General features: G+C 41.2%; 1 protein-coding gene across 15 annotated transcripts in view; it reads right to left on the reverse strand.

Moving 5' to 3' along the window:
* TCF4 (transcription factor 4) overlaps positions 1–12,099 on the reverse strand; it is a 339,764-nt gene extending 327,665 nt beyond the window's left edge. For 3 of the 15 annotated variants that reach the window (XR_008332771.1, XM_053408681.1, XM_053408677.1), the window contains exons 1-3: positions 10,406–10,510; positions 8,619–8,710; positions 6,779–6,851 (exon numbers count right to left, since the gene is read on the reverse strand). Coding sequence is in view for 14 of the 15 variants with exons in the window: in XM_053408681.1 (XP_053264656.1) it covers positions 6,779–6,851; positions 8,619–8,690 (145 nt within the window). In the remaining variant the exon portion in view is untranslated. Of the gene's footprint in view, positions 1–6,778; positions 6,852–7,188; positions 7,297–7,442; positions 7,550–8,618; positions 8,711–9,771; positions 10,213–10,405; positions 10,512–11,353 lie in introns of those variants that run through there. The other 12 variants (XM_053408675.1, XM_053408683.1, XM_053408694.1 and 9 more) reach the window with 10 other exon arrangements.
* Between the last annotated feature and the right edge of the window lie 512 nt (positions 12,100–12,611).

The raw sequence follows: 12,611 nt of genomic DNA on the forward strand, positions 1-12,611 counted from the left end.
CAGCGGAGATCTCTCCATGGGCTGGATCGTGTGTGTGTGTGTGTGCGTGTGTGTGTGTGTGTGAGAGAGAGAGAGAGAGAGAGAGAGAGAGAGAGCGAGCGAGCACTCGCGGCTGTGATTTCCGGCGTCTGCATCTGCGCAGATGCGATTTCCGGCACCTGCACCTGTGCAGATGCAATTTCCGGCACCACGGAAGCAAGTCCCCGCGCCATGCTGGTTTAGCGCAGCAGACGGGGACTCGCTGAGCAGGCGGCTCAGTTTGGGGGTGGCTCATGGGCCGGTTAAACAACCCCTTAGGTTGCCGACTCCTGAGTTGGTCAGTGCTAAACAGCAATTTTGTATTGCAGAACTAGGATGTGTGTGAAGCACACTGAATACTCTAAAGTGCTACAAAAAAGCTAAGCATTACTATTAATTATTGTATTAAATGCAATAAATGTACCAAAGTAAACAGCACTATACTCCTTGATTTTATCATTCATGCTACAACCAATACCGTATTCCATTAAACATTTTGTAACTCATTACCAATTAAATCATCTCATAAAATAGGTCTTATCAGTGACCCCTGCTATCGGAAACCAAAAGCTCAGCTATGTTTTCTGCCATAAGAAAATGAGAAGGATTTGTATTGCCTCTCACAGAATCTGCAAGGGTTATTTTAACCAAGTTTGATTTTTAGCAGATCAAAAATATTTCAACTGGTTATTTTTTTGGAAAGGCTAATGCAACAGGAAAATACTATTTTCTAGTTTTGTGCCTATGACTGCTCACTGAAACATTTTGTAGCCTTGAAGAATGTTAGCATGTAGTACAATATCTCACCCAAGTACCACCCCTTGGGGCCTTCTCACACAATAGCTAATAACTGGTTGAATTGGGAGCATGACTAACCTTGTGAGATAAGGAAACATAGCTGAAAGGACTTGAGGATGGGAGACGAGTATTCCTTCTCTTTTTAATCATAACTACAATGTAAGCAATGACAAACATAGTAGTAGATCCTCTTGTGCATTTGCATGGCTAAATCCCTAATGATTTGCAAAAGACAAAACAAAGGGAAACTATTCGAAAATATAAGTGCCATCTGCCATCAAAGAGTGGCATCTTAAATGATTCATGGCACTTCAATTTATGTGGGTACTAAGTGCATTTTTGGTGCAACAATGCTACGCTGAAATGGTGGAACATCATGTGGCAAGATAACAAACATAGTCAAACATGCAAATGAAGTTCATCTCTATGTTCTGCCATGTGCTCTAAGCTTCCTTTGCTGAACTGTGTCTTCCATGCAACTGAAGCCATTCAACTTTTAAGGTTGCAGTTGTATACAGTTACCTGGGAGTAAGCCCCACGGAACTCAATAGGGCTTACTTCTGAGTATACATGTATAGAATTTAACTATTAGTCACTTTCCTGTTTGTTCTTGTCAGGATGCCCTTAAAGCTATCACATGCATCTCTACATCAAAATGCAACTTTCAGTTTGTTGGGCAGTAAACCTTCTTGATCCCTGTATTCTTCTATTGTTCATTCTAAAACTGTCATTTTGCTTGTTTCTATTGTCTTCAAATGGACCAACTGAAAAGCCAAAGATTTAGGTCTAATGTTACCGTTAAAATCAGTAGAATTCTCTCCCCACAGAGGTTCACCCCACAGTCTACGAGCAAATGCTGAAGACACACCTCCTTGCCCCGACCTTTGACACCTGAAATGTGAGGTTTCCAGGACCTTCTTTATTCATGTGAATGTAACTAGTTTTAACTGTTCTTAATTTAACCACCGTAGGACCTGATGTTGAAGTGTAGATAGCACATTTTATTATTATAATTAATAATAATACTCCATCTAAAGTTAATGAGAAACATATGCTTATATTGTATTTATATTGGGACTAGGGAGAAGTCTCTCTAAAGGTTAGAAGCAAGAATAAGGGTAGACAAGAAAAGGTGGGGGAAAGGTGAGGAATTTTAAACTTCTGTCTAACATTAATAGCAACCTGCTCAGAGCATCCAAGACTGAGTGGCATAAAAATCAAAATAAATAAAGTATTACAGCCAGTCAATCGAAAGACAAACATTCAATTTCATTTAAGAACTCCTGCTGTTATAATACCAAAATAACAGTATTTTATTTGAGAAGGCCACACCACCAATGTAATGTGCTTTTTCAGAGAAATATAAAAGAAATTAATTTATCTCATCGCACATAGATCTAGCCATCCAAACCGAGGCAGTCTGAAAACAACACTTCAAATGCTTTGAACTGAAAGGGTTTAAAAGTAAATTATATCCACTCTGTGATATGTTAAATCCATCAAGTCCTAACTGGACTAAATGGTCCTTAGTAGTAACAACAGCAACAACCACAATAGATCCCTGCATATAAAAAGTGGTATCTAAGGAAGATGTCTAACCTAGAAATCTCATGTTCAGGGTGTGTGTGTGTGTGTGTGTGTGTGTGTGTGTGTATTCCTTACTTTTGTAACATGCGAGACTTGACTTCACTTCACCACTTCAGTCTGCAGTGGTACAATCCACACACAGGATTAACACCCCTGCTGTTTCTGAGGACTTGACCCAAGATTTTTCACTTTAAAGCAGAAGATCTCAGATTCAAGGCCCCCATGTATATCTGAAGCAACCAGAAGTTTCTGCAGGCAAAGCCCATTTCTACTGTATATCTTGGGGAAAACACTACAAAGGATAAAGAGCAGCTTGATGTCAACATAATAGTTAAGTGGGGCACACAGTAATCATCACTAAGAATACAAGTGGGATATGCCACCACCTGCGCTATTCTGACTGGAGTAGTTGGATGTCAGGAAGTAGCTTGACATTAAGGAAAGAGTGGCAGAAGAGCTCACCCCTTTCCTGGCAACTCCCGAGGCCTCCACCCCCATCGTTCAGCCTGGACACTGAGATCCAACACCGAGGGCCTTCTGGCGGTTCCCTCATTGCAAGAAGTGAGGTTACAGGGAACCAGGCAGAGGGCCTTCTCGGTAGTGGCACCCGCCCTGAGAAACACCCTCCCATCAGATGTCAAGAAAATAAGCAACTATTCTATTTTTAAAAGACATCTGAAGGCAGCCCTGTTTAGGGTAGTTTTTAATATTTAATGCTGTATTGTTTTTAACTCAATTGGGAGCCGCCCAGAGTGGCTGAGGAAACTCAGCCAGACGGGTGGGGAATAAATAATAAATTATTATTATTATTATTATTATTATTATTATTATTATTATTATTATTATTATAACACCTAGCCCACACTTTGAAAACCTTGGCTTTATGGGAATGGCCAGTCTCATTACTGCCCTCATGCAACTCATCTACACAATAATCAACTGAGACAACTTTAACACATTCTTGAAAGCATTATGTCAAAGCAACTACTTGTGGAGGGTTAGAAAAGAATGTGAAAAGGGGATGATGAGGATGAAGAAGAAGAAGAAGAAGAAGAAGAAGAAGAAGAAGAAGAAGAAGAAGAAGAAACTGCTCAGTTGGAAATCTCAAATGCTGAATATGTAGCTAGGCCACGATAATTTATTTTATACACATACACACAAAATTACTGGGAACAACAATTGATGGGAATGAAAACTAAGCATCCTCATGCAGGCAGACTTTAACTAACTGTTGTAGAAGCTGACTCCAATTGTCCTGAAGTCACTGGTGAAGACAAATCAAACCCATAAGCTCCATATTACTGAGGCTGAGCCTAGGGAAGTTTCCTTAAACATTATTCACATCTTTTCCAGTTCTCCCTGTTGAGGTCATAAGGCCTCTGAACCATCATGGCTGGATTGTTTTAGTGCTCTCTGCTGAACACCTGCAAACATCAAACAAAAACTGCTGGTCCTTTACAGCGTTGACAAAAAGCCTTTCATGTGAAAAACGCACTCTGGGAATGTCAGGTCTATGGCTCAGGTTACATTCCTTTCTCCCTTGCAGCTTCACAATTTCTTGTGGTAGTAAGAGGCCACATTTGTAAAATTAAAGATTAAAGGAAATACAGGCCCACTTTCCTTTTATTCGCACATTACAAATCACACCAGACCATCATGCGTTGAAGAAGCAGATTAAAACACACACATTCACATTCTCACACACAGTAAAAAAAAAATCAAAAAATTCAGGATCCGCTGTTTTACAACGAAAATCCCAAAACAATACACAAGTCACTAATAACGTTTCCATTAAATGAACATCAATTTTAAAGCAGGTAAGTTCTCTAGTCAATCATTTATAGAGTATATACACCAGTAAAGACAGGAAACCGCATCCGAGTCTCAACTTAATGGATGTAATTATTTCACTAAAAGTACAGCTATCAATTTGAGGCAAAGCCAGGAAAGTAATCTAGACAGTAATCTAGACATATTCTGAAACTGTAAATCTGTTTGTTAAAACATATTTTGATGCAGTCTGAAAGTGTTTTATAATACAATTACCTATCCTCAAATTTAGACTTACCTTAAGAGTGAAACTATAAAGTGCAAGAGTTCTAAAACAGCTTATTTGCCAGAATCCACACTAGGAAACAAGGTACATGTAAGTGCACCTTGAGGTCAGTTTTCCTAGGATAAGGGTCAGTTTTATATGATACTAGATTCTACAATCTTCTCTAACCACTGAATGATCTGTTTTAAAACCATTTGCCAGTTAAGAAAAAAGATGCAGTCTATATAACAAAGAGTATGCTATTTAGCCATACAAATTTCTGCACCTTCACCACATAATTATCTCCACCATACTTTATTTAATTAAGTAGGATAGAACACTAGGGTTTCTTCCTATCTTATTCTTACACATGGGTGGTGAAAGTGACCTTCCATTCATATGCGGCATTCACTAGAAAAGCAGTGAACTTACTTGCAAGAAGGTGTGCTTAGGATGATGGCCTTAGGATGGTTTCTAAAAAGAAGCATTGTTTTAAGATATCTACAGCTTAATTTTACTGTCTTGCCTCAGGGTTTTGTGTGTATGTTTCTTTTTAAATTATTTGCATGTCAGGCTTACATACCAATGACAAGATGTTTGCACTGGGCGTACTAGGAAAAAATGTTTTGGTCCCCCCCCCCCCGCAATATATTTTCAGCTTGTTTCTTCACCCTTTTAAAACTGTTGATCAACTGGCCGTACAAGAGACTATTAAACTGTGGGAAATCCCTTAAAAGTAGCATACAGCTAATATTTGCTAGAACAATAGTTAGCTGCAGCATTGATTGAATGTAACTGGCAAATCGATTTATCTAACACAAATACTTTGCACTGCTTCTGCAATGAAAAAAAATAGAATACTCTGCATTCTTTAAAATCACCAATATAAGCAAAATATTACAAAATGATTTATTACAAGGTGTGCCTTGGTAGGTATAAAGTTCCATAGGAATGGATGAGGCTTTGATTCAAGACAATACATTTAGAAACCAAGGTGTACCGAGGCCCATCAATGAAACCTGAAATAACGCTACACTGAAATCATCACCTTTCTTATCGCACATGTCTTCATTTTTAAAATTCTGAATATAATCAAAGTATGTTTAATGATAGAACTTATCAAAAATACAAACTTATGAAAAATAATGGTACAGCTTATCAAAAGCACAAGCTAACTTCAATTTAGTTATCTGTATGTCATCCTTAAAAAAGCTATATAAAACCATATAATGTATGGGGAGGAATACTCTTTTAAGCAGTTAAATAGGAAATGAGAATTACAGACATTATCTTATTCCTCGTACACTTTGACTCCATTAAAACTATTGGGAATTCTGCCATTAACTTTGATAGATATGGGATAACACCCCTACATAATCATAGGTAGCGAGCTTGTAAAGGCTTGCGAAAATTCAACATCTGTTTCAGATATGCTTTTTACAGAGTACTGTTATGTACAATTGCCAAAATTTCAAAAACACTGCAGCTGTTTAATTGTAGGTATATCTAAGGAACATCCAAGGAACTACGTGTAATAATGTAGGGAACACTATGAAATTAAATTATGGGCGTGGAAGGTATTCAAATGTGCATCCCCCCCCCACCAGCCTGACACAAAATGAATTATTTCCAATATATAAACATCCTTTGTGCTTAACATTCAGTTATTATATCCAGTGGCTTACTTCATCAATAAGCAGACTCTTTATTTTGGTCAAAAATAAATGTTGTATTTTTGCTGAAAGCAAAACATTCCTGTGTTCAATAGATGAACACATTTGCAAAAACGCAGACTCTTTATCCAAAAGGTGTAATATGCATTAAGAAAGTCACATTAGTAAAATAATTTTTTAAAAAGTTTTTGTGTGTGTCAAGGAATAATGCATAAGACTGTAATCTTGATGCGTATCCCAAAACAATCCATCAGCAAATGCTAATTTCTGGAAGAGAATTAGGACTTTTTCTTTTTAAAAAGATATATACTGCTGAAAAGAACTTAAAAGAGGACTTATTCTTCTTGTAATGCATAAGAAACCTTGAGTGAGTTGGTTATCGTTCCCCACGCAACAAAAGGATAAAAGTACTTTGGATTTTTAAAAATACCCCAAACTTGGTTATGCTTAAAACTAAATCCTATAAAATAACTATACACTCCAAATATTATTTCTGAGAAAGGTACTATATTAAACATGAAGCAGTATGAAATAAGTGTTTCAGTTTCTTAATGGAAGTCATTTCTACCAAGAGTTATTTCACTAACACACACTGATTGGGGGTGGGGGGGTGGAAGATACCTAAAGGAGACACTTTAACTGCATTCCAAACAGAAGCTGTACATACTTGAGCCAGTAAAATGTCCACTTGCCAAAGAAGTTGGTCCATTTTTCCCACTGCTCACAGGAGGTGAAAACATCTAAAAGAAAACAAAGAGGCATTATTGTTGGTAAACAGGGCTTTTCCCCCCCCTCTACATTCGCTGATAGCTCACATTTCATTCAACTTTATACGAAACCTAACAACAGTTTATTTAAACATCTCCCATCTCTGCTCTCATAATGGTATAGCAGTATTTGCAGTCTCCCCCCTTTTCCCCTTATGTTAGTTTTATGTCTCCCCAAACAATGCAAGATTTGTTGGGGGAGGGACCTCAGTACCCCAGCCACAATATCAGGCAACAAGGAGAAGGGGGGGAGCCCTTTTGGAAACATTTAGATTGACAAAAGTGAGGGAAAAAAGTTTGTGACTGAAACCTTGGTCATAAACGTAGCTATATCCATTTCCATCCCGTTTTAGGATCTGTCTGTCATATGTGAACCCAAATAATAATAATGCAAAGTTCCACCTGCCCTAAATTTTCATCTCGGCTCTGAACATGAGAGCAATTTGAAGCAAGTCTCCTCTCTCTCTTTCTCTCTCTCTCTCCGCCCCCCCCTCACTCTCCAGCATTTATTTCAACCCTAATTGGTTTCCATCTTCTTCGACGTGTCTAGCGGATAATACGCACCTTCCCTGAGTCAGAGACTACAAAAAGCAAAGGAACAAATGGAAAAAAGCACAGCTAGGGAAGTGGGAGCTACAGAGCTGCCTCAGGCTACGGTTCCTGGCCAAACTTCCCAAAGCCATTTCTCAAAAGGAAAGTCTTGGAGAGACAACAGCAGACTGAGATAGCCCCCACTTACAAGGTGGATTTTATTCCCCCCCCCTCCCAGCACTGAAATTATTTAAAGACACAAATGCATCCTACATCAAATTGATTTGTCTTGGTCTCTCTCTCCCCACCCTCCACAAATCTGTGAATAAATAAATAAAGACTTCTGACATATTGGAAGAAGGGGGGAAGATTAGGAGGGGGGAGAAAAGCAGGGATGGGGGGGAGAGAAAAGCAGGAGTAGATGGAGATGGGGGGGGGAGTATGGCACTTAGGCAACTACCCAGAACCTGGTTAATATCTGGCCAAGATATTTATAAACCAAAAAAAGCCTAAAGATAAAATAAATAATTTTTAAAATTAAAAAGAATAACCACACACGCACACACACCACTAGCCATCAGTTGGGGGGGGAGTTTTCTACAGAAAAGTTGCAACTCACTCATTGACAGAGCAATCTGAGATTTCAGTGAAAACTTGAAGCTGAGCTAGTGCTGGATTTCTTTTCCCTTTTCCATGTGCCAAAATAAATGAAACAAGGGAAGAACGGAGAGCGCACTTTAAGCAACTGATTAGCCATCAGTTAGTTGGTGTGCAAGCCATACTTTTAAGAACGCAATGCACAATGGCAAGTAACTATTATTCTGAGAGAATTCTGGAGAGAAAAAATACCCACAATTTTATCAGAGGGTGTGTAAGGGTTGTTGTTGGGTTTTTTTTTGGGGGGGGTGTCAAATGATAAGAACACATCCCAGTACATTGCAGACAATATTCAATCTCCTTTCAGATAATGTAACAAAATTCTAATTGATAATAGTAATAAAGTGTTCATATTTACCATGGGTCTAGTTGCTGGTTAAAAATTACCCAATGTACTGAAGATCACAGGTTTGGGGGCATTTATTTATTTATTTTGCTTTGCTTTGCTTTAGTTTAACATACTTTTGGGAGGGTGTTGTTGGGTTTTTTAATTAATTTTATTTTTTTATTATTTTTTTAGAGCTGTTGTTAATTTCCACCGTTGTTTCTTACCGCACTGAAATCCAGTAAATCACTGAGTTCTTTGTCCGTCCCTAAGGCAGCCATTCGCTGTTGGTGGTGCATTTTAGCAAAATCACACAAACCTAGAAACATGGAAATAACCGCAATCAGAAAACCCAGTCCCGAGCCTTACAGGAAACAACAATCGGATTTTTTTATTTTTTTAAATGAGAGTTGGGGTGGGGAGGGGGGAAAGGTTGGGGAAGGGAGTTGGGGGTAAGATGGAGGGGCAGCAACGACAAGAAGACAGGAAAGGCGACACTAGTTTCACCGGATCGCTCGAAACCCCAGTTTATCAGGCACTAGTCTAACCCCAAAATCCAGAACAGAGGGAGAGACAGAGAGAGAGAGAAGAGGAGCCGGCGCGCCGTTCAGCGCATCGTTTATGCAACAGGAGGTTCAACGAGGAATGAATGAGAAACCCAGAGCAGAAACTACAGCCATCCGTTCCCAACTTTCTTTTTTGTTTTATTTTGCACCGCTCCCTTCTCCTCCCGTGCACATATCCCCACCACCACCCCGATTATTTTACATAAAGGCAGGCGGCAAACAAAGTCTTTATAGAGTGGAGCAACACAGGCTCGGTCGATGCAAAGGAGACGTGGGGAGGGGGGAGGTCAACAGAATAGGGATGGGAGGTTTGGGAGTGGAGTTGGAGAGGTTTGGGGGGGGGAGAGAGAGACACCAGCCTTTGGGAGACCAGCCTACGTTCCTACTATAATTAAACCCCTCGAAGACTTGTTTGGGTTTTTTTTAGAGGGGGGGAGGAAGACAGACAAAAAGAAAGAGTTAACCCTTGGCGATTAGGTAACTAATGTATGAAAGGTGACTGCGGAGACTTGCAAGTAACCAGCTGGGACTAAAGGGCATCTTCAGGCCCCGTTTGCAACAAAGTCCGTTTCTCTAGTCTAGAGCAAACAATTGGAAAGCAGGGGGGTGGGCTGAAACAGGCCACTGCGGACCCTTCCCCGGGCGCACCCCATGGAGAAAGAAAGAAGGGGGGGATGAATTCCCCGTGTTTAAATGAAGCCACCAGAAGCAGCAGCTCCTCTTCCATTAGCAGCAGCCACAACTAAACTCCAAACTAAAGACATTTTAAAAAGCGAGGGGGGGGGGAGTAAAGAGGACACCTCCGGTTACCTACCGGCCGAGAGAGGAGAGAAGGGGCTCCCTTTCCGACCACAGCCCCGAGCTCTGGGTTTCATTGCTCGAAATCACTGCATCCACCAACCGCACACAACAACACGCAGGAGAGAAAGAGAGAGAGGGAGATAGATACAGAGAGAGATAGAAAGAGAGAAGGGGGGAGAAAAAGGAGAGACCCCGCCGGCGCGCCACGCTAAAAGCTCTCCCCCGAACTGGAGCGGGGAGGAAAAAGGGGAAGAAAAAAAAAGCAGGAGGAAAGAGAGACGAGAAGAAGACGCGGCGGAGGAGGGAAGAAGGAGCCCCGATTCCTAAACCCAAACTCTTCTTCTGCCTTAATCAGGGGAAGCGAGAGGGAGAAGAGAAGGGGGCGATAGGAGGGGGGCAAAGCACGAGCCGCTACACCCCGCGAAACACACGCACACAAGCAAACCCCGAATAAAGCCGGACTGGAAGTTCAGCAAAAGGGGGGGGAGAGAGAGGGGAAGCCCAGGAGCACCACCAGACGCCACCGTCCCCCGATATTGCCTTTGCCTGCCTAAGGATTCACACACACATGCAACATACACACAGACACCCACCCCCCTCTTCCAATGAAATATATGTTTATATATGCAATAAAGATAAATGGGCACCTCGTTTTCTTCCATGCCCCTGATCACTGACGCTGGGAAGCTGCACATGGATTGTATATATCTCGCCTCCCTTCACGTCCCCTAAGTCCCCAAACACTTCTCTCTCTCTCTCTCTCTCTTTAAAGGATTTATTATATAAAACAATCATTCCGCAGTTCGCGCGAGCGCGCAGGGAGACCTAAGCTAGCGGACTACTTTATACACCGTTGCAAAAAAATAATAATAAAAAAGAAAACGCACGTGAGACCAAGGGTATATGCCAGGAAGGAACACTAATATTGTTTTCTCCGTTTCCCAACCCCCATTGTTTAGGCCACTCGCAAGACATAAAATAAAAGTGCTTTTGTGTCACGATCTTGGTGCGTCTATCTTTAATTTGCTCGATGCTGCTTCCATGGCACGTTTTACGATGCAGGCTACACCGAGAGAGAGCAACGCTGCAAACTTTTTCTCCCAAAATCGAGCGTTCGACTGGCTTTCTGCACAGGCAAGTTTTCTGGAGACTATGCCAGCCTCCTCCCCCTTTCTCTCCCTCCCTCCCTTCTCGCAAGCATGTTGTATATACAGTACTTTAATTTCAAAATGCTGCTACTACAGGCCTCAGGTTATTCCCCTTTCCCAGACTCCCCCCTCCCGCAAAGAAAGCCCGATTGATTTTCGTTCCTCCTCGCCGCCCCCCGCTCCCCCAGCACGCGTGATAGAAAACAATTTCATTACTTATTACTGGCACGATATATATATATATATTTTTCCAGCCCATACCCCCTCCGTCTATGCGCTTATTGCTAAGCGTGTGGATGCTATTATCACATGCACGGTGCACCTCGATTCACGCTGCCGAAGTTGCATCAAGTTAAAAACACAGTGGGATCAACATTTTTTTTAATGAGAGAAAGAAAAAGAAAGAAAGAAAAAAAGAACGACTCCAAGAGGAAATTGTAACTTTACCTTAAATGGCCACAAATATGTTCACAATATTCCAAGGAAAGATATTTTAGGGGAAGAAAAGAGAGCTCTTCTGCAAAGGTGCTTTATTATCTCACGTGTGTTTGACCCTCAAAAAAGCAGAAGTACTTTAAACTCGCACTCAGTCTTGAGATCCAGAGAGTATTCCACAATTCTTAAAGCAACTTTTACACCGGGCGCGAGGGGTTTTGCCTTTGTTTTTGATTTATCCACCGTAAGGCATAAGTCTTCCCACCCAAAGTATAAGCAAAACGAAGCCAGCCAGCCAGCAAAAAAAAAGATATATCGCAACAAAAACAATAAAAAGGAAGATCCAGCAAACTACCCTCCCGCCCTGTGACTTTTCTTTATAAACACATGGCTACTAATGAACTATTTTGGAAAAGAAAAGAAAAAAATCTCGGTGGCAGTACGATTTCGACCCCCTCAAGTCTCTGTTGTTGTTTTGTTTTTGTTTTGTTTTGTTTTGTTTAAAAAAACCCAGCGATAAAAAGTCTCAAACTTGTCCCAACTTTACAGAGCTCTCCTCCTCCTCATTATCGCCATCATCATCATCATCACGGACTTCCCCGCGGAGAAATTGATAGCAATACGTTTCCCTGAAAGATACATTGTAATCCATTCACATCCGGGCAATGCAGTGGTGCTTATAAAGAGGGGTGGGAAAAAAGCTTGCTGCTGCTGCCGCCGCCGCCACCGCTGCTCGCTGCACGTTGCCTGCTTCGGCCGCGTCGCCTATTGCAGAGAATGACGACAGGAGGAGGGGGAGGGAGGGAAGGAGGGCGCGCGCGGAGCATAGAGAGGTAAACAGCCGGGCTAGAAAGTCAACCAAGATGGAGGAAAAGCAAAACTCTGGGAGAGGAGGAGGAGGAGGAGAGGGTTGTGTGGTACAGAAGTGAAGGGGAAACTGAACTTTACGTTTCCCCGCGAAACGTGCGCACAGACCACTATAAGCTGCGCGAGCAAATATGAATAATAAAAAACAAACTTTCCCTTCCCAAAATAAGAAAAAACAAACTTTCCCTTCCCAAAATAAAAAAAAATTCCTTCCAGTAGCACCTTAGAGATCAACTAAGTTTGTTATTGGTATAAGCTTTCCTGTGCATGCACACTTCTTCAGTTATCCTTTATGGTTTTCCCACAGATTAGGGGTTTGGACCACAGAGGTTTGAGGGGCTTCTCTGGAAAAGTTTTCATTGTTCTCTTCGCGCCATTTAATTAAACTCCCAACACAATGCAA

This window comes from Podarcis raffonei, chromosome 11, assembly GCF_027172205.1.
Source record: "Podarcis raffonei isolate rPodRaf1 chromosome 11, rPodRaf1.pri, whole genome shotgun sequence".
NCBI lineage: Eukaryota > Metazoa > Chordata > Lepidosauria > Squamata > Lacertidae > Podarcis > Podarcis raffonei.